This window comes from Macaca nemestrina, chromosome 8 (genome assembly GCF_043159975.1).
Source record: "Macaca nemestrina isolate mMacNem1 chromosome 8, mMacNem.hap1, whole genome shotgun sequence".
In the NCBI taxonomy this organism is placed as follows: domain Eukaryota; kingdom Metazoa; phylum Chordata; class Mammalia; order Primates; family Cercopithecidae; genus Macaca; species Macaca nemestrina.
The window spans coordinates 150,909,503-150,932,838 of record NC_092132.1 but is presented as its reverse complement, the minus strand read 5'-3'; the positions used below and the strand labels follow the sequence as shown (position 1 = coordinate 150,932,838).

At 39.4% G+C, this 23,336-nt stretch overlaps 1 protein-coding gene across 2 annotated transcripts in view; it reads right to left on the bottom strand.

Moving 5' to 3' along the window:
* LOC139355625 (CUB and Sushi multiple domains 1) overlaps window positions 1-23,336 on the bottom strand; it is a 2,038,620-nt gene that overhangs the window by 256,290 nt on the left and 1,758,994 nt on the right. For both annotated transcript variants that reach the window (XM_071067488.1, XM_071067489.1), the window contains exons 31-34: window positions 16,060-16,176; window positions 12,029-12,142; window positions 10,128-10,223; window positions 579-782 (exon numbers count right to left, since the gene is read on the bottom strand). In XM_071067488.1, coding sequence (XP_070923589.1) covers window positions 579-782; window positions 10,128-10,223; window positions 12,029-12,142; window positions 16,060-16,176 — 531 coding nt within the window. The remainder of the gene's footprint in view (window positions 1-578; window positions 783-10,127; window positions 10,224-12,028; window positions 12,143-16,059; window positions 16,177-23,336) is intronic.

Here is a 23,336-nt window from a genome sequence, read left to right as displayed (position 1 = left end):
TTCTCTTCTCCATGCAGACATGCATCTCCAAATGATATTAATGGGATTTATGAGCAAAGTCAAGAGAAGAGGCGCTTAAAATATACAAATGATTCCAGTGCTAATCATGATTGTACTAGGGTTTTCCACACAAAATGAAGCAGGTAAACTACAACAAGGTCATTGTTATTCAGCCTGCATTTTATCTATTACTTTTCAAACATTCATCAGCACCAATTTATTAAAAGGACGTTACACAAGTAACATAGCAAATCAACATGATAATGATTTTTTCCCAAAACGAAATTATGCTCTATACTCATGACTTTAGAGTTGATGGCCTACTTCACAAATATGGAGAAGGGAAGCATGCTTTATCCTTACTAAGATAATGAGTTGTTTTATGAAACACAGTAATTTTTAGGGTTTGGCTACTAACTCAATTATTTCCCATGAAACAAATTGCCCTTTAAGTGGGTCATGAGCCAGATGGATTTACGTAGCCTGGATAGAAGAACGAGAAGCAACTCTTTGGCATCACCACACAGTTCTGGTGGGCAGCCCTGTGCCCGTAATTCCCGCTTAGGGACACCGCTTACCCACACAGCTGGGGATTGTGTCGTTCCACTGCGCCAAGGCATTGGGCACGGACTGGCAGTGGAGCGCCGTGGAACCCTGAAGCAGGTATCCCGGGTTGCACTCGAATCGGACGATGGAGCCTGCCGAAAACTCAGAACCGATTCTCCTTCCGTATCTGGGCTCGGGGACAGAGCTGCACTGGGTGTCGCTGGTACGAGGAACAGCTAGAAGCAAAGCACAGAACACAGCCATCTGTATCTCCATCAGCAAGCCAGGATGTTGTGTGGGAAGTGGGTTTAAGATGGGGCCAAGGAGAGCTGATGCAGACAGAGAATTTAATAACACCTCCAACAATCGCTATAGAGAGTGGTTTGAAGAGCTGGGACCACGCAGAGCTGGTGCAGATAGAGAAGTTAATAAAGCCTCCAACAATCGCTATAGAGAATGATTTGAAGGTCTGGGACCACGCAGAGCTGGTGCAGATAGAGAAGTTAATAAAGCCTCCAACAATCGCTATAGAGAATGATTTCAGGAACTGGGACCACGCAGAGCTGGCGCAGATAGAGAAGTTAATAAAGCCTCCAACAATCGCTATAGAGAATGATTTGAGGAGCACGTTCCCAACTGCACTTCGTCCTCAGGACCATCTCAGTGTCCTCACTTCAGATGAGGAAAACAGCATAAAAAGACTCAGTGCCTTATGAGGACTGATTGATATTCAGGCGATTACATTTAATCATCCTGCTGGTGATAGTGAGGTGACTAACAAGGTGCACTTGTCCTCACAGGCCTCACAGTCTAATGAGAAAATCTACCACATGAATGATTTCTTATAATATGGCCATTGTGATGCAATAAAAATATTAAGATAAACTACCATCAGATCCAGCAATCTCACTTGTGTATACTTATCTAAAGGAATTTAAATTGGGATCCCAAAGAAATATCGGTACTCTCACATTCATTGTAGCATTCTTCAAAATAGTCTAAATGTGCAAACAACTTAAATGTCTATTATCAGATGAACAGATAAAGAAACCGTGGAGCAGATACTCAATGGAATACTATACAGCCTTGAAAAAGAAGAAAATTCTGCTATCTGTAATAACACGGATGAACCTTGAGGACATCACGCTAACCGAAATAAGCAAATAAGCAGTCTCAGAGGACAAACACCTTATGATTTTACTTCTGTGGGGAGATCTAAAGTAGTGGCACTCACAGAACCAGAGAGATTTACACTGGTAGTTACTTGGGGCTGGGGAACAGGAAAACGGGAAGCTACTTTTGAATGGGTATAAAGTTTCAGTTATGTAAAATGAGTAGGTCCAGGACATCTGCTCTACAAGCACTGTGTTTACAGTTAAGAGGGTAGATTTCCTAATGAGAACACCTGTTCCACATGCAATCGTGTTGCCTTTAGTCCTCCCTAAAGTCACCTAGGATGAGCCCAAATCTGAACAGGCCCCGGCTGGGTACGGTGGCTCACGCCTGTAATCCCAGCACTTCGGGAGGCTGAGAAGGGTGGATCACTTGAGGTCGGGAGTTTGAGACCAGCCTGGCCAACATGGTGAAACCCCGTCTCTACTAAAAAATACAAAAATTAGCCAGGTGTGGTGGCACATGTCTGTAATCCCAGCTACTCGGGAGTCTGAGGCAGGAGAATCGCTTGAACCTGGGAGGCATAAGTTGCAGTGAACCAAGATCGCGCCACTGCACTCCAGCCTGGGCGACAGATTGAGACTCTGTCTCCAAAAAAATAAATAAAATAAAAAATGAAAAAATAGCAAGTCCCTCTGGTTCTCTCTTGATGAGACTTTCCTAGGTTCTGCATAATGGGTGGCCTTCGTTGTTGCAGCAAGCGAAAACCCAAGTATATGGAATGACGCGTGTGTATCTCAGGTCTTCTTTGGGTAGTAGGTACTGACAGGTGAGTATCAGTGCAATGTGGGGAGTGAGATAACTATTCAGGTTGTATGGCAGAAACTGCCACCTACAGGAGATATTCCTATTTATCAAAAGGAGCGTGGGATAAAGATTAAAAAATACTTCAATTGGCAAAGAGGTCCGTCACACCAGGCAAACTCTGAAAATAGTTATGCACTTCGAAATTTGCGTATTTTGCTTTTGTCCTCTGCAATGAAAAAGACAGTATTCAGGTACTGCCTCTGGGATTCTATCCTCCTCAGTCCTTGTGTGTCTTCACCCTAAATGCACAGTCCTTTATCAGAATGTGCTCACGTACTCATTTTCTCTTAAAATAACTCTTCTATCTTCCCACAGCTTTTTCTAACACACTAGAATCTGTTTTATTTATTTATTTTCTGTTGAATTAGAACAACAACCGACATGATTTGGGTAACTGCTGCTGGGGAAGCAGTTCCATGAAAATGAAAATTGGCAGATTATTTTGATTAAATGACATTTCAATTTGGTGTTGAGATATTTTCTATAAAAAGGAAAAATTAATAAAAGTGTCTACCTTTCTAACAGCACTGATGTGGAAAATAATTTATGGTTTATCAGAATCATTCTTCTCCAAGCTAAAAATGAAATACAGAGTAACTATAATATTCTATTACAGGTTGAGTATCCTTTATCTGAAATGTTTGGTGTTTCAGGTTTTGAATTCTTATAGATTTTGGAATATTTGCATAAACATAATAAGATATCTTAGGGATGGGACCCAAGTCTAAACATGAAATTCATTTATGTCTAATACATGCCGTATACACATAGCCTGATACACCTTCTACACATGCTTTATCCTTGTTAAGATGATGACTTGGTTTATGAAACACAGTAATTGTTAGGGTTTGGCTAATACTCAATTGTTTCCCACAAAACAAGTTGCTCTTTAAATGGGTCACGAGTCAGACGGATTTATGTAGCCTGAGAAGCGCAAGAAGCAGCTCTTTGGCACCATGGAGAAGCTCTGGTGGGCAGCCATTTTATACAATATTTTATATTTTAAATACAAATATAATATTTTTAATTATTTTGTGCATGAGACAGTGTTGACAGCATTTTCTATTGCGATTCGTCCATTACATGAGGTCAGGTGTGAAATTTTTCCTTTGTGGAGTCATGTTGGTGCTCAAAACATATCAGATTTTGGAGCATTTAGGATTTTGGATAGTCAGATTAGGGATTCTCAATTCATATAACAAAATAGTTCTTGAAATTATTTTTGTCATGCCTGAGTATTTTGTTAGAGTTGAATAATGGTGTGAAGAAAAAAAAAAAAAAAAGATATCCCATAGAGGCTTCCACAATCATCTCAAAGATCTTTCACAAAATGAAGAACTATTGCCAGTGGTGGTTTTTCTACTTATGCTGGATTGCTTACAAAATACTCGCTATCGTGGCAAAGGTTCCACTTATCTAAGAGGCTTCAGGTATTGCATCGCTTACTTGTATATTTGAGAGCTATGCAAATATATTTTTATCTTTGAGAGATACAGGGTATCACTGTCATTCCAAGTTCCCAAAATGAGGAGAAATATAGCACCAAGGGCCAGGTGTACCCAGGTCACTTTCTTCATGAATTTGATAGTGGTCTATTTTCAAGGAAAATGACAATAAATGAAGAACACCTGCATCTGGATAAATTACGAAGAAAGATTTTTAGAGGAAGAAGTTTAGAAAGTGAAGAGACCAATTTTAAGTTTTTGAGACAGTAGGACAGGGAGAAGCTGTGGAATGGAGACATCACAGCTCTACGGAATGTCTGGGAAGCGGGTGGGTGGAAATCAGACCGTGCTCTGTGACTTCCTCCTCCCTGCCAGTCCTCTGGCTCTGGCCCTTCGCCTGGACATTTCAGACGGCATCCGAGAGAAATTCTATTGTCTGTCATCATCATTCTCTATCTTTTAGTAAATATTTCACACTGCCGTGAAGCCAAATTGAAATCAGCCCAGTGGAAAAGTGAGCGGGAATGAGGTCAGCCTGGAATAGAGGGTGATCAACAAAATGATTGACTTCTCAGGTCAGACAACCATGTTTCTTCGGAGGCAGGATGTCCTCCTCCGGGGCTCTGAGGTGCTGGAAGTGGGAAGCAGTGCGAATGTGTGCACACCTGTCGGGAAAAGCCGAAAACGTATTGTGACAGGTTTTATGATCACCCTTCAACACCACAAATGCTCTAAGCTACAGCTACATGCTGCTCCTTGACCGCACCTCTGTTACAGTCGATGTGAAAACCACAACAACAATAATAAAATAAATCCGAATGCATGGAGGACTCACTTGCAACACCTCAGTGGAGCAGTTTTGAGTTAGTGACTGAGGGACATTTTGTATCTCAAAATCATTCCTCTCTCATGGTTGAAAAATCAGGTTGGACAAGCCATTACTAGTCAATGAATTAAAACATGTATCACTGGATTGGAAGCAAAATTTTACATTTATTCTTCTTTGCAAAGAATATGCATTTTATAAGCTCTTGATACAAATGTGAGGTTTTAGATGGGAAAACCAACTAAGCCACATAATTCATGCCATCTAAAAAGAAGAAGACACCAAGGGAAAATCAATTAAAACATGTATTTGCCTGCCCGGAAATAACCTCAAGTAAAGAAACTCTTAATGCACATCTTTCTTACCCAAATTGAGAAAAAAATATTCCTGCGTTTATAGCTCTGTTTATTTTCAGGAGACCATTCAATTAACTATTTTATTTTATTTTATTTTTGAGGTGGAGTCTCGTTCTGTCACGTAGGCTGGAGTATAGTGGTGTGATCTAGGCTCACGGTAATCTCCGCCTCCCAGGTTCAAGCAGTTCTCCTGCTTCAGTCTCCCAAGTAGCTGAGATTACAGGCATATGCCACCACACTTGGCTATTTTTTTTTTTTTTTGTACTTTTAGTAGAGACGGGGTTTCACCATGTGGACCAGGCTAGTTTTGAACTCCTGAGCTCAGAGTCACCGTGCCTGGCCTAATTAACTATATTCCCATGAGTGCTAAAGAGACCAAGTCTTTCAGTAGAAGACCCTGGAAGAAGAAAGCCTTGAGCTCCTGAGCCTGGGATGCAGGTGCTGCTTCAGGTGAGGAGCCTGGGAGAGGAGAACCCAGGTTAGAGATGGTGACCTGGAAAACATGACTTGGAAAGAAAAAGTCCCGGCCAATGGACATTTATAAGCTGGGCACTGTGGAGGAGGTTCAATATAGAAATATGGTTTCCTTTTCCCTTTAAAATGTACAGTAAATCCTTGCAGTTTACTCATTTTGGTGTGAGTGTATTATCTGGAAGGAACTGAAGGCAGCATTGAATTCTACGTTGAAACAAATTACAGGAATAGGCTCTTTATGAAAACAGACAGGCATAAATATAAGACCATTGAAAAAAGTAGCGTTGATGAGGGACTCTCCCACATGAAGGTTTATTGAGACACAATCAATCACGCACATCAGAGGGATGGGGGAGAAGACAGGGCAGGGTGGGCAGCTGTGACCAGCCTGCCTTAAATCCTCAGGAGCCTCGGAGCAGGCAGCAAAGAGAAGGATGTGGGCTCTGCCTCCCTTGGCCTCTGTTTTCAGGAGGATTGATTCTAATGTTGAAAGACATGAATTACTGGCCAAAGCAAAGTCTCTAAATGCGATGTAATTACTTAATGGTATAGAATCAATGGCCTCTTCTAACCCTGGAAGAAGCAGACTGTGCTGGAGTTACTAAGAAACGGTTTGTGTGATGTTCTGCTTTTGCATTTTGCTAAGAATATGTTGATTTTAGGTGTGATATATTTTCTGTGAAATGTCAAAGATCCCTACACCTGTATAATCACAGCCAATCATGCAGGTTCTTCCAGTCCCTGCTTGATGGTACAAGGCCAGGGAACTTAGAGAGTACAGGGGAGGCTACAGGAGTCTCCTCCACTGTGAACACTCAGGGAATTCCCGGGAGCTCAGAAACTGGTATAAAACACTTTCTGCTTAATGCCAAAAAGCAAATGTACAAAGCTGAACATGTTCAGCATTTAAAAGCAAGAATTGTGTATCTCCCATGTCTTCAAGAAAGCTTGCTAATGCCAGGAAAAAATGTAATCATGGTTCAGACTTGGAATATTAAAACTGTCAGAGGTGTTCGATCCGGAGAGACTCCATCTTCAATAGGGGCTGTGTAAAATGAGACTGAGACCTACTGGGCTAAATTCACAGGAGGTCAAGCATTCTAAGTCACAGGATGAGATAGGAGGTCAGCACAAGGTACAGGTCACAAAGACCTTGCTGATAAAAAGATGTAGTAAAGAAGCTGGCTAAAATCCTCCAAAACCAAGATGGCTTCTAAAGTGGCCTCTGGTCATCCCCACTGCTCATTATACATGAATTAAAAAGCATTAGCATGCTAAAAAGAACACTCCCACCGGCACCATGACAGTTTACAAACGCCATGGCAATGCCAGGAAGTTACTCTACAGGGCCTAAAAAGGGGAGAGACCCTAGTTAAAGGAATTGTCTACCCCTTTCCCAGAAAACTCACAAATAATCCGCCACTCATTTAGCATATAATCAAGAAATAACAGCAAGTACAAGCAGCTGAGTGGCCCAGGCCACTGCTCTGAGGAGTAGCCATTCTTTATTCCTTAACTTTCCGAATAAACTTGCTTTCACTTTACTCTATGGACTCGCCCCAAATTCTTTTTTGCGCGAGATCCAAGAACCCTCTTTTGGGGTCTGGATCCGGACCCCTTTCTGGTAACAAAACCATTACAGAAACTCTCATACTTCAGGAGGGGAATAATTTGATTTCTTTTCATGCCAGCTTCTCACCATAGCTTTTGCTTCTCAATGCTATTTGATTATTTCACAGCTGAGGGAGTGGTTACTGATTCAGAGTGGGGTGAAAGGTTGGGTGGGCAGGACGCACACCTAAGCCACAGCTGCAAACAGTGCTCCATTATCACCGAAACCTGTTGGTCATGTAGGTCACTCATCTCAGTCTCCACACCACTCCTTCTGTCACTGGAGACCAGTGGATTGTGAGTGCTTCCTTTCTGGCAGAGTGGATCATAACCATGCCGGTTTATTCAGCGGCACCAAACTAAAGATAAGAGAAGCTCCTCGCGAGTACTGGCTCACCATGGACACATCCATGCTGAAGGGTTATCCAGTGTTTCATTCTGAAGGGTCACTCGCCACAGCCTTCTCTGGGGTGCCCTGTGATCTAACTCACACCTTCTTCTCTCATGCTTTCCAAATGTACCCTTCTGCTCTCAAACAGTGTGGAAAACAAACAAAAACCCAGCAAGTGCATAGGTTCACTAGAATACTGCATTCAAAAGCCTCTAGACTTCCACTGCCTCACAAGTTCAGAAAGATGGTAACATCATCATTAATTATGTCTTCATATCACTAAATGGGGGGTGGGGAGCAGAGGGCTAGAGACCATGATCTGTGCATGTCTGGAGTCACACACACGTTTTCTGCACACTGTCACTGTTGCAAACATTTTTCACGGCAGCCCCCAGCAGCTCTTTATAACCGAACCGTGTCTAACAAGGGTTAGGTATCCTACAACCATGGAAATCATAAAGTCTATGTGTAATTTGAAGCTGAATTTGTTTATGAGAGAATGAAGCTGTAGTGTATGAAAGTACTGGTCAGAATACTTTCATATAATAGGGTTCAAATAATTTTTAGGCTTCAGTGTAACTACTGTCTTTCAAGAAGCAATGTTCAATTTAACTTTTCATGTGTACTCAAAACTTTTACCATTGCTGTTGAGTCATTTATAAGTTGCATTTATAATTCTAGTTCTTTACCTCCAGAAAAACTTAGTTTTTGATAAAAAGACATCAATTTTTTGCATAAACACACTAGTAGGAGCAAAGCAAGAGAAGGAGGTATTCAGAAATTTATAAAATATTAAGGATGTTAGAGTCATTATATACTCTTGAGGACAAGAAAAATAAATGTCCTCTATAAATGATGTTCTTTTCTTTCTACTTTTCTGTATCTTTGACATTTTGATGAAAATGTATTACTTTAAGCAAAATTTTAAAAATACATGCCTTCCAAGGACAACATTTGAATATTAGACACCAGCTGCAAGCAATATGTTATCTGATGATCTGATAGATTTTATAATCTTTATCAAAAACCAAAGAAAGCCCCTTATAAAGGCAGACAAGGTCAGTCACTTGAGCACTGCCAGGAGAGAAAATGTTCAGGCAGCCCAGTTTCTTTACACATCTCACTTTGGTCTAAACATGATTCTGCTTTTGCAAAGTCAGATAGAATTTATCTGAAAAAATTAGAAGTAGTAAGAGACGGGTTGTTTCAACAGGCCACACTCTAATAAAGTCCGTTTTTAAAAACTACTGGGTAATTATTTACATTTTAATAAAAGATGTAACTTATAACAATGTAACTCTTTTTAATGCATTCGCATCTCCATTCACTCAATGGCTACTTACACAGGAGCAGAGAGACCTTTGTCTCCCGATTAACTGTGAGGCATCATCCTCATTCTCTTCTCATTACTCTTTAAATTACCTAATTGCTGAAAACTGAAGGGTTTTTACACTGAACTGTTTTGAAGTCATGAAATTCCGAATTTGAGATGATTAGAAATGATTGATAAATAATATAACATTGCTATACTCCATCTTTTTTAAAAAAAACATAATAGTATCAATAATGTTTTCTGGAGGAACCTTTATTAAAGGAAACATTGCTAAGAAAAGATGTTTCTCCAGATCTGAAGAAAATACTTAACAGTGGCCATTTGTATCTGTAGCCTCCAGCAAAATTAAGACCTAGAAAGACTAAGTATTGCTTCTTATTTTTGAACACACAGTTTTTCTCTGAGCATGATCATTTCTTCCAGATCTCAGCCTTTACAGTCACGACAAGCTCCATCCAAAGACTTACTCCAAGCTTCCGAAAGTATATGAACAGTTTATATGGTCATTTTTTCAAGTTCATATAATGAATATGCAAAACAAAAGTGAAACATATGCGGAGAAAATTCTTAGCTTTTCAGAATCTTTGAGCAATCTCAAATATCTTTTAAAAGGTTTAAATTAAAAAATAAGTATAAAGGTGTAAAAGTACCCAAAGTAAATAAAACGCAAACAAAATAAATAGGTATTTAGTTAGGATAAGAGATGCATGTGTGATATTTTGTTTTTTGTTTTGTTAACTTTCCTTTTAAGCTTAGTTTTTATAATAAAATGTAAAATTGTAGAATGCATTTTAAATATATTTCATATATCGTTACTAAGATCTAAACTATTACAAAATACTTAATTAGATAAAATATTGTATTTGAAATCATCTTACAAGATGTGAAGAGCTACAGAAAGGTAATATGATCAATATTTATTCCCTTCTAGTGCCTGATAAATGAGATATTATCGTGTTTTGTAGTAGAAATATGAGTTTCAACTGTCAAAAAATTGTAACATTTTTATTAAATAACTTCGTTATGAACATACGAACACCTCCAGCTCCTTAAATATGACAAAAATGCCACTGAGATGTTCTGAGTGCTCTGTCTGAGACTGGCAGCGTGTGCAGCATCAGGAAGGACCACAGTGACATGTGGAGACATGGGGAGTGACCCTCACCTTGATACACGAAGTGGAAGCCCCTGGCAGAGGCACCGCTCTTCGCACTGAATCGGAGCAGAATTTGATTTGACGTAGCCAAGGGCAATGTTTCCCCTAGAAATGAAAACCGAGATAATACATGGGATTCAGAAAACACACAGCACCGTGGAGGACAGTTGTATTTTGGAAAATGGTGATAAAGCTGAAATTTCACATTTATTTTTGAACTTTTTAAACATTTTCACTTTGTGGTTTAAAACTCAAATATGTTGTTTCTATAAAGTTTTAAAAACTCTGTCCTAGGCAAGAATAGGCAGTGAATTTGATTAAAATATACTGTAATCATTATTTCACTGATGACTTTTTTTTGAAGAAAGCACCAATGGTAGGTAGGTCTATATAATAAAGGAGACAGAAGTAAAGGGTGAATCGTTTGCTCAGAATCACCTTAATTTGATTTTAGCTAAAATTAAAAGAATTTTACTTAAAATTTTTTAAAAAGTAACTGAATCCAAAGATGATTTTTTAAAAATTAGAGAGTTCAGAAAAGACCTTCTGAAGTATATTTTTAACCTTTAGAAGCACATATAGGCCAGGCGCAGAGGCTCACACCTGTAATCCTAACACTTTGGGAGGCTGAAGCTGGTGGATCACTTGAGGCCAGGAGTTTGAGACCAGCCTGGCCAACATGGGGAAACCACGTCTCTACTAAAAATGCAAAAATTAGCCAGCTATGGTGGCACATGCCTGTAATCCCAGTCACTCAGGAGGCTGAGGCAGGAGAATTGCTTGAACCTGGGAGATGGAGGTTGCAGTGAGCCAAGATGGTGCCACTGCTCTCTAGCCTGTGCAACAGAGTGAGTGAGACTTTGTCTCAAAAAGTAATAATAATAAAATAAAATAAAAAATATATAAAAGCACATATAAAATGTGGAAGAGTCTGTCTCAAGCAGTGGTGGGAGGTGTGTGAATTGGCATAAGCTTTTCAGAGGACAGTGTGTTACTAATAATCAACATATTTAACATGTATCCTCTAATGCATTCTTAGATACGTCACTGAACCCTGGTAGAAAATAACAAAACATAGGTCTTAAGACTTTTAGTTAATAATGAAATAGTGAAAATCTGGAAATAACCAAATCTTAACCTTAATTGGTCAAAGCTTGTGATGCATATAGTTTACTAGGCAAATTAGTGAATGTACTCAGTACCAAACTGATTTCGTAAATGATGAAAACGTGTCAGTACAAATAAGGGGTAGGTCATCAATTAAAAGTGGGGTTAAATTGTGCTACGTTAAACCCACAGAATACCATTCAGAACTCAGAGTAAGGACACTGGGTGTATACAGTGTTTGTTAGAGACAGATTTCTGTATGTGATTTTAAGGGTAAGAATGGGATAAAAATAAGTTGTGAAATAACTCCATGTTTTATGGGGGTTCCTGTGTGTTTGCGTGCATGTGTGGATAAATGTATGCATGTGTACATGTGAACACAGGTAGATGTGCGGTTACTAATGGGTCTCTCTATGTAGGACTTACAGGCTTAGAATGATTTGGACTGAAATGTTAATCATTTTTACATCCAGAAGGGAGGTGAAGATACATGGGATACAAAATTAAATGTGGATGATAGTTGATTATCCCACCCTCTTTTTCAGATCTTTGCCCCTTTTACTGAGATAAATATTATATTTTCTGTAATCTTAGTAAGATGATAAGAGCAGGTGATTTTATGTCTGAGATAAAAACACTTTAGAGAGCTTGCATCTAAAATAAGATTTTTCGAAGCACACACGCAGATTCAAAAATGATTACATTTCTCATTCATCAAAACAAAGCAAAAGAAATAGACAAGTTAAAAATCAATCCCCCTAGCTGTCTAAACTAAATTAAGCACAAAATGCTTTAAGACTTACCTGAGTGAGACCCAGAGAGCGAGCTGAGAAGTCTGGCCTGTGCATGGGTTCCATCGAATAATTCGGCCAAATCATTCAGGGCCGTCTGAAAATAGGCAAACTGTCCAAAGACCACTAAAAAATAAGAGGGGGGATGTTGGCACAAGATGCTCTAAGAAAACAAAATGGAGATTTTTGATTTCACTGAATACTTATTAATTGCCCCAAAGGATCATTATCCTAAGAATCTGGTAAAAAATAAATATTAACTTATTTTCTCTGCTTTCTAAGTTTTCAGTTGACGAAACTATTTTACTTTGCTTCTTGACTTTTGGCATTTAATAAAAGAAAAAAATACTGTTTTATTTCAAATTTGAACATTAAATGAAGAATGTTTTTGTTTTAATAAACACAGCATTAAGAATATCTGGGCTGGATGTGGTGGCTCACGCCTGTAATCCCAGTACTTTGGGAGGCGGAGGCAGGTGGATCATCTTGAGGTCAGGAGTTCACGACCAGCCTGGCCAACATGGTGAAACCCTGTCTCTATTAAAAATACAAAAATTAGCAAGGCTTGGTGGTGGCTGCCTGTAATCCCAGGTACTCAGGAGGCTGAGGCAGGAGAATCGCTTGAACCTGGAAGGCAGAGGTTGCAATGAGCTGAGATTGTGCCACTGCACTCCAGCCTGGGCGACAGAGTAAGACGCTATCTCAAAAAAAAAAAAAAAAAAAAAATCTGTAAAGACTTCCTATATTTTCAAATATTTAGCAACATTTTATTCAATGAAAAATAAGCAAAGGATCAAGCCCCATGATGATTTGATGAGGAATTTAAATTCCTCACAAAAGGTTATTATAATGCCAAATTCATATTAATACATTACCATATTCATACAAACTGATTTACACACGTGATTCTGTGGAATATAATAGGAATGACTTGCTGTTTTCCACTCTACAATTTCATTTACCCTACAGGTTATGAAAGTTGTGTGAACACACATCCTTCAAGTAAAACAACTATATACTTTGTGACTTCAAATTTAACTGATACTGTGTATTCAGATTGATGATATAGAGGGCCTTTATATATGCAGGAAAACCTGTGATTTAGTATATATTTACAAGCAATGAACAACTAATCCTTTTCTTATTTATTGTAAGATTTGCACTACAATCATTCTAAACCATTATGAACAAGAAATGGAGGTGTGTGCACTAGTTGCGTGTGTCAGAATTCCAACAGGAAGAATTACTGTTAATATTTGTTAGTATGATGGAAGTAATCTGACTGTAACAGTGTGTGTGACCATATGTGTACAGACACATATACATACATTTATGTAACTGAATCCATACACACATATCTAATATTGTCTTTGAAGATTTTATAATTTCCCAGAGAAAAACACAAAGAAGTCATATAGACTAGGTGAATTTTCCCAATAGATGAAATGCACTAAAAACTTTTTTCAGAAATTAGAGAGGGAGAGGACTTAATACTTTCTCTACAGATCTTGCTCATACCATCCTAACCCAGCCACCACCTCCCCAAGTTCATTAGATTTTTATCATATTGGATGCCAAATACTTGGGTCACAAAAATGAATCATTTATAGATAATTTCTACTCTTTTTCAAGAAATATTTAGCTGACATTCACTTCATATTAGAAACTAAGAAAAAAGGAGGGAAGGCGATATTAACATTGTCCCAGGACTATCATGCTCGAACCTGTTTGGTAATTTCCACGACAAATATGGATTTTGAGTGCAGGATGTCAGGAGCCAGGAGGAATGCCCAGCTCATTCTAGAGATGGCCATGACATCTTCCTTGAGGCGCCTCCTTCACCTGGGTTCTAACCCGTCACTCACAGTCAGCCCCAGTGAGCAAATTCAGTTTCCAACTGAGAAAAGCTACTCAGTGCTATCCACTCTGCTGCTGGAAATCATAAGAATGTGATGAGAAGAACAAACAAAGGGTTGTGGGGCTTCAGCCGCGGGAACCGTCAATGCTTCACAGTGAGGATAGCACTATCACTAATTCTTCAAGAAGGATTCATAGAAGAATGGAATATAAGAAATTATATCAGGAAATGGAATACAAAAAGCAAAATGGTAGAGGGGACAAATGCAGCAAACAGTCAACTTCAGCTAACACTCCGTGGATAAAAAACAAACAGGGGAATTGGAATGCAAAGGGCTGTGGCAAGGACCTCAAAGGCCACCCTGAAACACAAACACTTTGTTCTGTAGGTAATAGGAGTGAGTAAGAATGTTTATCACGATACTAAAATGCTTACATTTGTGTTTTAGAAAGCATTCTTGGCTATGGTTTTGGATGAGAATAAAGGAAACTGGGTTATCTGAAGACCTGTCTTATTAATAATATTGCTTCCCATTTTCAGCCTGTGTTGACAGACAGGAAGCAGCCCCTTCCTACCTGGTAAGGATCACGTCACCCCGTAATGTCTGGATTGCACGTCTGCCTCACCCCCACACCATAAGCCTGCCAGGTGCATAGACCAGATTCCATTCATCTTTGCATCCATGGACTCACAAATACTGTGAGATTAATTGTTTAGTTAATTAGTTTATTTCGTAGGAAAGAGCAAGGCATGGGGGAAGAAAGTAAAAGACAGAATGCATTTTCATTAAAGATTCGCTATAACTATGTTATTCCACACTGAGACTTTCTGCCAGATAGGATGTGATGTGTTTGTGTGATTAAACCTTTCAGATTGGGAAATTATAATCAATATTGAGGATATGAGTATGACTTTTTTTTACACAATTTTAATTGTGTAGTGATGAAAATAATATTTTATATTTAACTAAAATAATAGGATATGACTGCTAAACTCCATTGTAATAAGTATATTTTGTCATGTATTCATAAAAAAGACTTTTTTGTGATAATCTGGGGAATATTGCTGAGCATTTAGGTGAGAAAAATGTATTTTGTTCAAATTCAGAATTAAGGTTGAAGTTAAATGAGAGACTTTAAAGAATTTGGGCCAACTTAAAAAGTTGGAATCTAGAACCCGTTTAGGTATTATTGTCCATTTATCATAACAAAGGGAACAGCAAGGCTCAGGGAGGGTGTGTATTAAATTCGTAAGAAGCCTGGGAATCATAACATAATAGAAGTTTATAAAAATAATGTCTCCCACACACAAGTTTCTTACCCATCAAATAACTTTCTTGTCATATGTTAAAAATGCTTTACCTCAAATACAGTCTAACATTAGAATTTTTATCTGCTTTATGTGCTGAGTGAGTGATTGCTGTCTCAGACATATATAAAAACCTTGACTATGTAGCGTTTTCAATTTTCCTATCGGAAAGAGGGAAATAGTCTTTAAGATGACGATAGCTACTATCTGGTTTACTCCAGAAAAGAATCTGATCCAAGATAAATTGTCCTGATCAAGAGTGAGAGTGAGCATTACATAAATGAAGTGCAAAGCGACCAGGGAAGGTCCTTCTGGAAATGAAGTCATCTTGGAAAATTCGCTCGAATTGGACACAATAGGTAGGAGGGAAATAGAAAGTCAGGGTTCAGCAGGTGAAACAGTCAGGACTGTGCCTGCTTCTCCATTCCTGAGCACTTACAGGTTGACTCAAGGATGCAGTGATTTCGATCATGATCTGGTTACTGAATTCACTGAATGTACGTGCCATTCCTGCACAGACATGCACACAGTGCTCTGACCCACCCTCTACTTTATGAGAAATCCTCCCTCGCTCATAAAAACAACCAATTGAAAGAACGATGTGTGAGAAACCTAAGAAAAAAGCCAAATTAATTCTCTCTAATTATTCTGAATCATAACCCTAGAAGGGACTGTAAGCATTTAATATTACATTGGTAAAAGGATTGCAATGGACATTGTGTGGGATACGTTTGGAAAGCCTGCTACTAAAATGCAACTCATTTGCTTTTATATGAACTATTTCACTAAGCTCTAGAATACCTGTTTATCGAATGACAGAAAAATTAACCCTGAAAGGAAACATGACAATGAATTAAAAATAAAAGGACATCCTTACCGAATTCCTTTGGTACCGTTATGGAATAGAGGCATATTTGACCAGCTGTGTAATTATGGGGGTAGTTTGGTGATAAAACTACTCCTTCTGATCCCATGTACTGGCCTCCGCAGGGAGCTGAAAATAAAACCAACCGAGAATGAGGTGCTGTGCAATAATAATAGTGCACGTGATAGATGAGCCAAAGCTGAAACACATCAAATACGTGAGCACGTTTACTGAACACTTAACAAAATAATACATTAAAATCTTGTTTTGCATTGCTATCAATGTAATAGAAAAACAAAGATTTACCAGGTAAGAAGTAATGCAACTTAGGAGAAAAACCTAATATTATTTTCAAGGCCATGTCTCAGATGTATTAAAATAATAAGAGAAATAGCTATAATAATAATAGAACAGGTTCTATAAAGACAAATGATTAAATTATTTTAGAAAGTCTCACCAGAGTTGTCTGTTCAAAGTCAATCCTCATATTAACTGAAGAGATACAAAGATTATATCAGTTTTCTATCACTTTTATATTAATATGGGACTAAAAGGAAAAATGTTTTGCTTTTTAGGGGGTTTTGTTTGTCTTAATGTTTTATCTTACAGTTTCAGTAAAAAAGCAACATGTATAATTACTAACGCTTTTGGGGTCTCTTCCTATGAGTCCAATTTAAAACTAAAGGAATCCATTATTAGAAAGTTAGGGCTTATAAAATATAGAGAGGTGTGCGTGTGGCGGGGCGGGGGCGTATGTCTGTGTGTATGTGTATGTGTGAGTATGTCTTAATTTTTCCCCAGTTATCTTATTTACTTTGGCTTCACTTTTGCTGAGAAAACGAAACACACTGTACACAGATGTTCAAAGCACTTTTTAAAGCATCATGGAACAGACCTTCAATTAAATCCCAGCCATTTGATATCCAGTCTTTACATTGCCAGTACTCTATTTCCTTATATTTTTACATAAGGAGGGGTCAAGTCCGCTCTGCTCATCTATTTAGCACAGAGCACTGACCAGCGCAGGAGCCACTCAGTACAGCCTATTGCACCCTTGCCATGCTGGCTGTGGCCTGACTGCACTTCCTATCTTAGATATACCCTCACTGATTTGAATTCAGAATTATCTTCAGTATTTCAGAAAGGTTATATTTCTACAGCTCATTTCTTCTTGATATGGCAATTTTCTTTTTCTTTTCTTTTGTTTTCTTTTTTTTTTTTTTTTTGAGATGGAGTCTTGCCCTGTCACCCAGGCTGGAGTGCAATGGTGTGATCTCGGCTCAGTGCAACCTCCGCCTCCCTCCCGGGTTCAAACAATTCTCCTGCCTCAGCCTCCCGAGTAGCTGGGATTACAGGCATGCGCCACCACACTCGGCTAATGCTTTTGGGTTTTTTTTTTTTTGTATCTTTAGTAGAGACGGGGTTTCACCATGTTGGGCAGGCTGGTCTCGAACTCCTGACCTCGTGATCCGCCTGCCTTGGCCTCCCAAAGTGCTGGGATTACAGGGGATTACAGGCGTGAGCCACTGTGCCCGGCCACAATGGCAATTTTCAAGCCTCAAAGGAAAAAAAAGTTAGAGATAACATGTTTAATCCTTTGAACGTTAATTAGCATTATGTTAAATCTTAATTGATGGACAGAACATTTTCCATGATGAATAAAACTCCTTAGAATATGGCAATGTTACGGTTAAGGCACCTTGTTAATGATGATTAGTTAAGAAATTTCCTGAAGCCCTGCATTACAACGGCTTGAAAAACTTGAGTTGTATTCTAAAAGTCAAAGGAAAACAGCTCAGACATCTGACAGCTTTGATCTGTTTATGATCAGCTAGCAGAGATTTTTACTTAACTAAGCTCAGCCTTCATGCTAGTGTCTTAATTCAAAATCACGTTATCACTCTAAAACACTTCTATTTAGTTTTTTACAGTTTTAAATAGAAACACTTTATTTTCACTTTTAGATGGAGGATATTTCTGTAAGCTCCAAAACTGAAGGTTTCTGGTAGAATCCTGGCGTCACTCACTCTACCAAGGCAGATACATCCCTCAGATATTTTCCTCCACCATAACCATATGAGGTCAACCAGGTTATGTCAGAACTATCTTTTCTTTTTCCTCAAAAGCTTCAAGTTCAAGTTAAAAAAAAATAAACACAAAGAATGAAAATGTATTTTATTTCCACTCAGTCACATAAAATTCAAACATATCACTTTGCAAATGATCTTTTTTCCATTAAAAAATTAGTTTAAAATTTTAAATAAGAAGTATAAGTAAAAAGTGGAAAAACGTCATCACTGGGCCAAAATTTTGATTCCCAAATTATTAGCGATGGTAAGCTAATTCTTATCAAGAACATCTTCTGATAGCTCTGTCACGAGGCTGGAGTGCAATGGCACGATCTTGGCTCACTGCAACCTCCACCTATCGAGTTCAAGAGATTCTCCTGCCTCAGCCTCCCGAGTAGCTGGGACTACAGGCACACACCACCAAGCACAGCTAATTTTTGTATTTTTGGTAGAGACGGTTTTACCATGTTGGCCAGGATGGTCTCGATCTCTTGACCTCGTGATCCACCTGCCTCGGCTTCCCAAAGTGCTGGGATTACAGGTGTGAGCCATTACGCCCGGCCATATGTTTTGTGATGGTTAATACTGAGTTTCAACTTTTTGATTGAAGGATACAAAGTATTGATCCTGGATGTGTCTGTGGGGGTGCTGTCAAAGGAGACTAACATTTGAGTCCGTGGGATGGGAAAGCCAGACCCACCCTTAATTTGGGTGGGCACCATCTAATAAACTGCCAGCATGGCTAGAATATAAGCAGGCAGAAAAATGTGAAATGAGAGACTGGCCTAGCCTACATCTTTCTCCTGGGTTGGATGCTTCTTGCCCCTGAACATTGAACTCCAAGCTCTTCAGTTTTGGAACTCAGAATGGCCCTCCTTGTTCCTCAGCCTGCAGACAGTGTATTGTGGGAGTTGTGATCATGTGAGTTAATGCTTAATAAATTCCCCTTTATGTATGTAGCTATTCCATTCGTTCTGTCCTTCTAGAGAACCCTGACTAATACATGTTTTAAAGTATAACTACAAAGAAACACTTTGTCCAAGGACAGAATAAAAGAGGACTGCCTTATGATACTAGAGGACACTTTAAAAAAGCCAAAGATGAAATTAAGGAAAACTGACTAAAAACTTCTGTCTTTTACTACCTTGATAAATGGTGCTTGTGCCTGTCCATTCTTCCTCAGATCAGAAGGCTAAGCACCAGAAGAACTACAACAATTATATGTTTCATACATGACCAAACATTTGTGTTAGAAAAAATATGGACAGAATTTTTATTTAATTCTTTTTTTTTTTTTTTTTTTTTTTTTTTGAGACAGAGTTTCGCTCTGTCACCCAGGCTGGAGTGCAGTGGCCAGATCTCAGCTCACTGCAAGCTCCGCCTCCTGGGTTCATGCCATTCTCCTGCCTCAGCCTCCCGAGTAGCTGGGACTACAGGCACCTGCCACCGCACCCCGCTAGATTTTTGTATAGAGACGGGGTTTCACCGTGTTAGCCAGGATGGTCTCGATCTCCTGACCTCGTGATCTGCCCCTCTCGGCCTCCCAAAGTGCTGGGGTTACAGGCGTGAGCCACCGTGCCCGGCCTAATTCTTAATAATTGTTATGTCTGTGCTAATCTAAGAAACAGCCATGGTGCTTCTCACCTTAGGAATTTTATTTTAATACAACAGAGGAAAAATAAATAAATGTTTGTTATTTGGTAATTAACATATTAAACAGATTATTGCCTAAATGAATAAAGACATACAAGAGCATTCATTGCTAATGTTAACAAGAAGCTTGCTTATCCATCTGGCTAACTAGAATATATACATCTCATACATAAAGGCAACTACATAGAACCAAACTGAATACACAAAACTAGCAAACAGAGTCATTCTGACCCATGAAAGGGGCTCTATCTTGTTTCAATTTCAGTTACAATTCTACAAAAAACTTCCAATAAGCAAAATTTGTAGGTAACAGATGAATAACCAGGAAAAACATGACACCATGCATCTAAAACAAACTGGTCCAAAATGCACCAACTGCATCCCATGATGTAGGAACTATCAAAATATTTAAAGTGGAGCAAAAGGCCCCAAGGTTAACTGGCGATCTGAATAAATCACAGACACGGATTCATGCATAAAACATGCTGCTCTCCATGAGAGATCCAAGATGCACTACAGGAGAAGCCATCTCTGCTTTCCAGATTTCGAATACAAATTTTTATTTACAGGTAAATAGAATATTCCATATGGGGAAATGAGTGTTCCATGCGTTATGCTCTTTGATGACTGGTAAAATAAATTGTGCCTCACTCTGCAGATCTTCAGACATGGAAAGTGAAACAATCTCTAATTAAAAATTTGGTTTCATATATATAACCTATATATATAGGAATATATATATAAGAATATGTCTATATCCTATATATAGGAATATGTGAATATATATACATATATGTGTGTATATATGTATAATTCCTATATATGTGTGTATAAATTAATATACATGTCTGTATAGCGAGAGAATATATATAAAGTGTAGAAAAAGTATTTTTCCTATGGCTAATACTTTAGTCATGCTTTTTCTATGGCTAAAGTTTTATCACTTCCCATACATCCAACTGTAATTGAATTTAATATAAATTAAACGCCTTTTGTATTATTAGTTAACAAAAGTACAGGATTCATCATCTTTCCTCAATTTCGCTACCTACTTTTATCTCCCTCACACTAGACTCTATATAATTGCTAAAGATATCTGAAGTGGGGGAAAAAATACACCAAGGGATGCAAAAATCATTTTCTGGGATATAAGAAAGAAAATTAGAATTTTTACCCAAAATTATTATTATTTTTTCTTGAGATAGGGTCTTGCTCTGCTGCCCAGGCTGGAGTGCAGTGATCCAATCACAGCTCACAGTAACATCAACCTTCTGAGCTTAAGGGGTCCTCCCGCTACAGCCTCCCGAGTAGCTGGAACTCCACAGGTGCACCACCCTACCCAGCTCATTTTATTTTATTTTTATATTTTATTTTTTTGTAGAGATGGGGTCTATGTTGCCCTGAGTAGTCTTGAACTCCTGGCCTCAAGCGATCCTCCTGCCTTAGTCTCTCAAAGTGCTGAGATTACAGGCATGAGCAGCTTTGTCTGGTCTCAAATTCCATCTTTTTAAATGTCTGCATTCATGTAGTAATTATGTGGTCTATAATACAACTGCCGAGAAGGTCAGTACCTGTAATGTGTTGCAGACATCGAGGTTGCATGCTCAATAGTTATATTGATTGGATGTCAAATCAAAAAGGTTTGAAGTCATTGCCCTTTGCTACGTCAAAATGGTTTTGGAAACCAGTTACATTCAGAATTAAGATTTACTAGTTTTGGGGAGCCTTATGCCTGTGGAATTTATCCTCCTAACATTTGTGACCTAGAGACTGGCATCGCTCTCAGCCTTGTGTATCTTGTCTGGAGTGACACAGACGGGAGGAGGTGAGGCGAGATCTGGTCACTCTGCAGGGCCCTCCTTTCAGTGCTGCCGTTGGCTCACAAGCCCGGCCTTGCCGGCACGGGCTACGCCTCGCCCAGAAGGGAGGATCCTCAGGACCTTGGACAGCAAGTCACCACCGGCCCCTGGCCAACTGCAAGAGCACATGGCAGGCACCCAGAACCACCGGCATGCACTGCCCAGGCCGCTCAGGATATAAGGGGCACCCAGGCTGGCGGCAAGAGAGGAGGGGGTGGAGGCGTGGCCCCTCCTGGGCCAGGACAGGGAAGGGTGGGTGCTGGGCGGAGACTTCCAGCTCCCTCGTGCCCACCTTCTCACCAAGTCACACCCACTTCTTAGCTTGGCTCCGTCCTGTTTTGGGGGCTGTGCAGGCATCAGGGAGACCTTAGTCCTGACTTGTAATGCTAGGTCAAAGGCTCTCTTTACCTCAAAGCCACTCTGGCTCACTGCCTCCCTCACCTATGAGCACGCTGAGTTCTATTTTAAGCTCCCAAGTGCTTCTTATTTTAGTTTTTAATAAACTTAGAAAAGAGGGACTGTATAACTTTCCATTTAGAAAAGTCTCCCAAAGCAAGTAACACAATGACTAAACTATCAGAATTTTTAATTAAACAGATGACTAGAAAGGACTGATGCATAACCTGGCCTCTAATCATGATTTTAAAACACAAAAATTAACTTTCTCCATCTGTCGATCTATCACCCAGGCTAGAGAGCAGTGGCGGGATCTCAGTTCGCTGCAACCTTCACCTCCTGGGCTCCAGTGATCCTCCTACCTCACCCTCCCAAGCAGCTGGGACTACAGGCATGAGCCACCACACCCAGCTAAGTTTTGTACTGCATTTTTGGGAGAGATGGGGTTTTGTCACGTTGCTCAGGCTGGTCTCAAACTCCTGAGTTCAAGAGATCCACTAGCCTTGGCCTCCCACAGTGCTGGGATTACAGGTGTGAGCCACCACACCTGGCTTAAGTTCTTACTCTGTGCCAGTTACTACTACTGCTGGGTCCAGACAAATACACTTCTTTAACTTAAAAGCTTGCAGGGTCATAAGAGAATAGACTTAGAAACATAGAAATAGCAGAGCATGTCAGGGAAGTAGGTTTTGTTTTATTTTGTTTTGTTTGTTTGATTTCAGTTTCTTATATACTTTTTTCTTTTCTTTTTTTTTTTTTCCTTTTTTTTTTTGAGATGGAGTTTCGCTCTTGTTGCCCAAGCTGGAGTGCAATGGCACAGTCTTGGCTTACCACAACCTCTGTCTCCTGGGTTCAAACGATACTCCTGCCTCAGCCTCCCAAGTAGCTGGGATTACAGGCACGCGCCACCAGGCCCGGCTAAATTTTTGTATTTTTAGTAGAAAGGGGGTTTCTCCATGTTAGCCAGGATGGTCTCGAACTCATGACCTCAGGTGATCTACCTGCCTCAGCCTCCCAAAGCGCTGGGATTACAGGCATGAGCCACTGCGCCCAGCCTCTTGTATGGTAATATTTAAAATGCTTATTTGGCCTGAAGGTGCCAGTAGTATTGTTAGGCCATCTTGAGGAAAACATGTTTGTTTCATAGTTTATCAAACTAAACTGGTCTTTGAGTTCATCTTAAAATAACCCTAGAAATGAATGTCTCTGCAAAAATCATGAAGTTCTACCTTCTTCTTCTTCTTCTTTAAATACATACCATGCAAAATGTAAAGGGTACAAGTCATGGGTCCACAGCCTGAGGAGTGTTTGC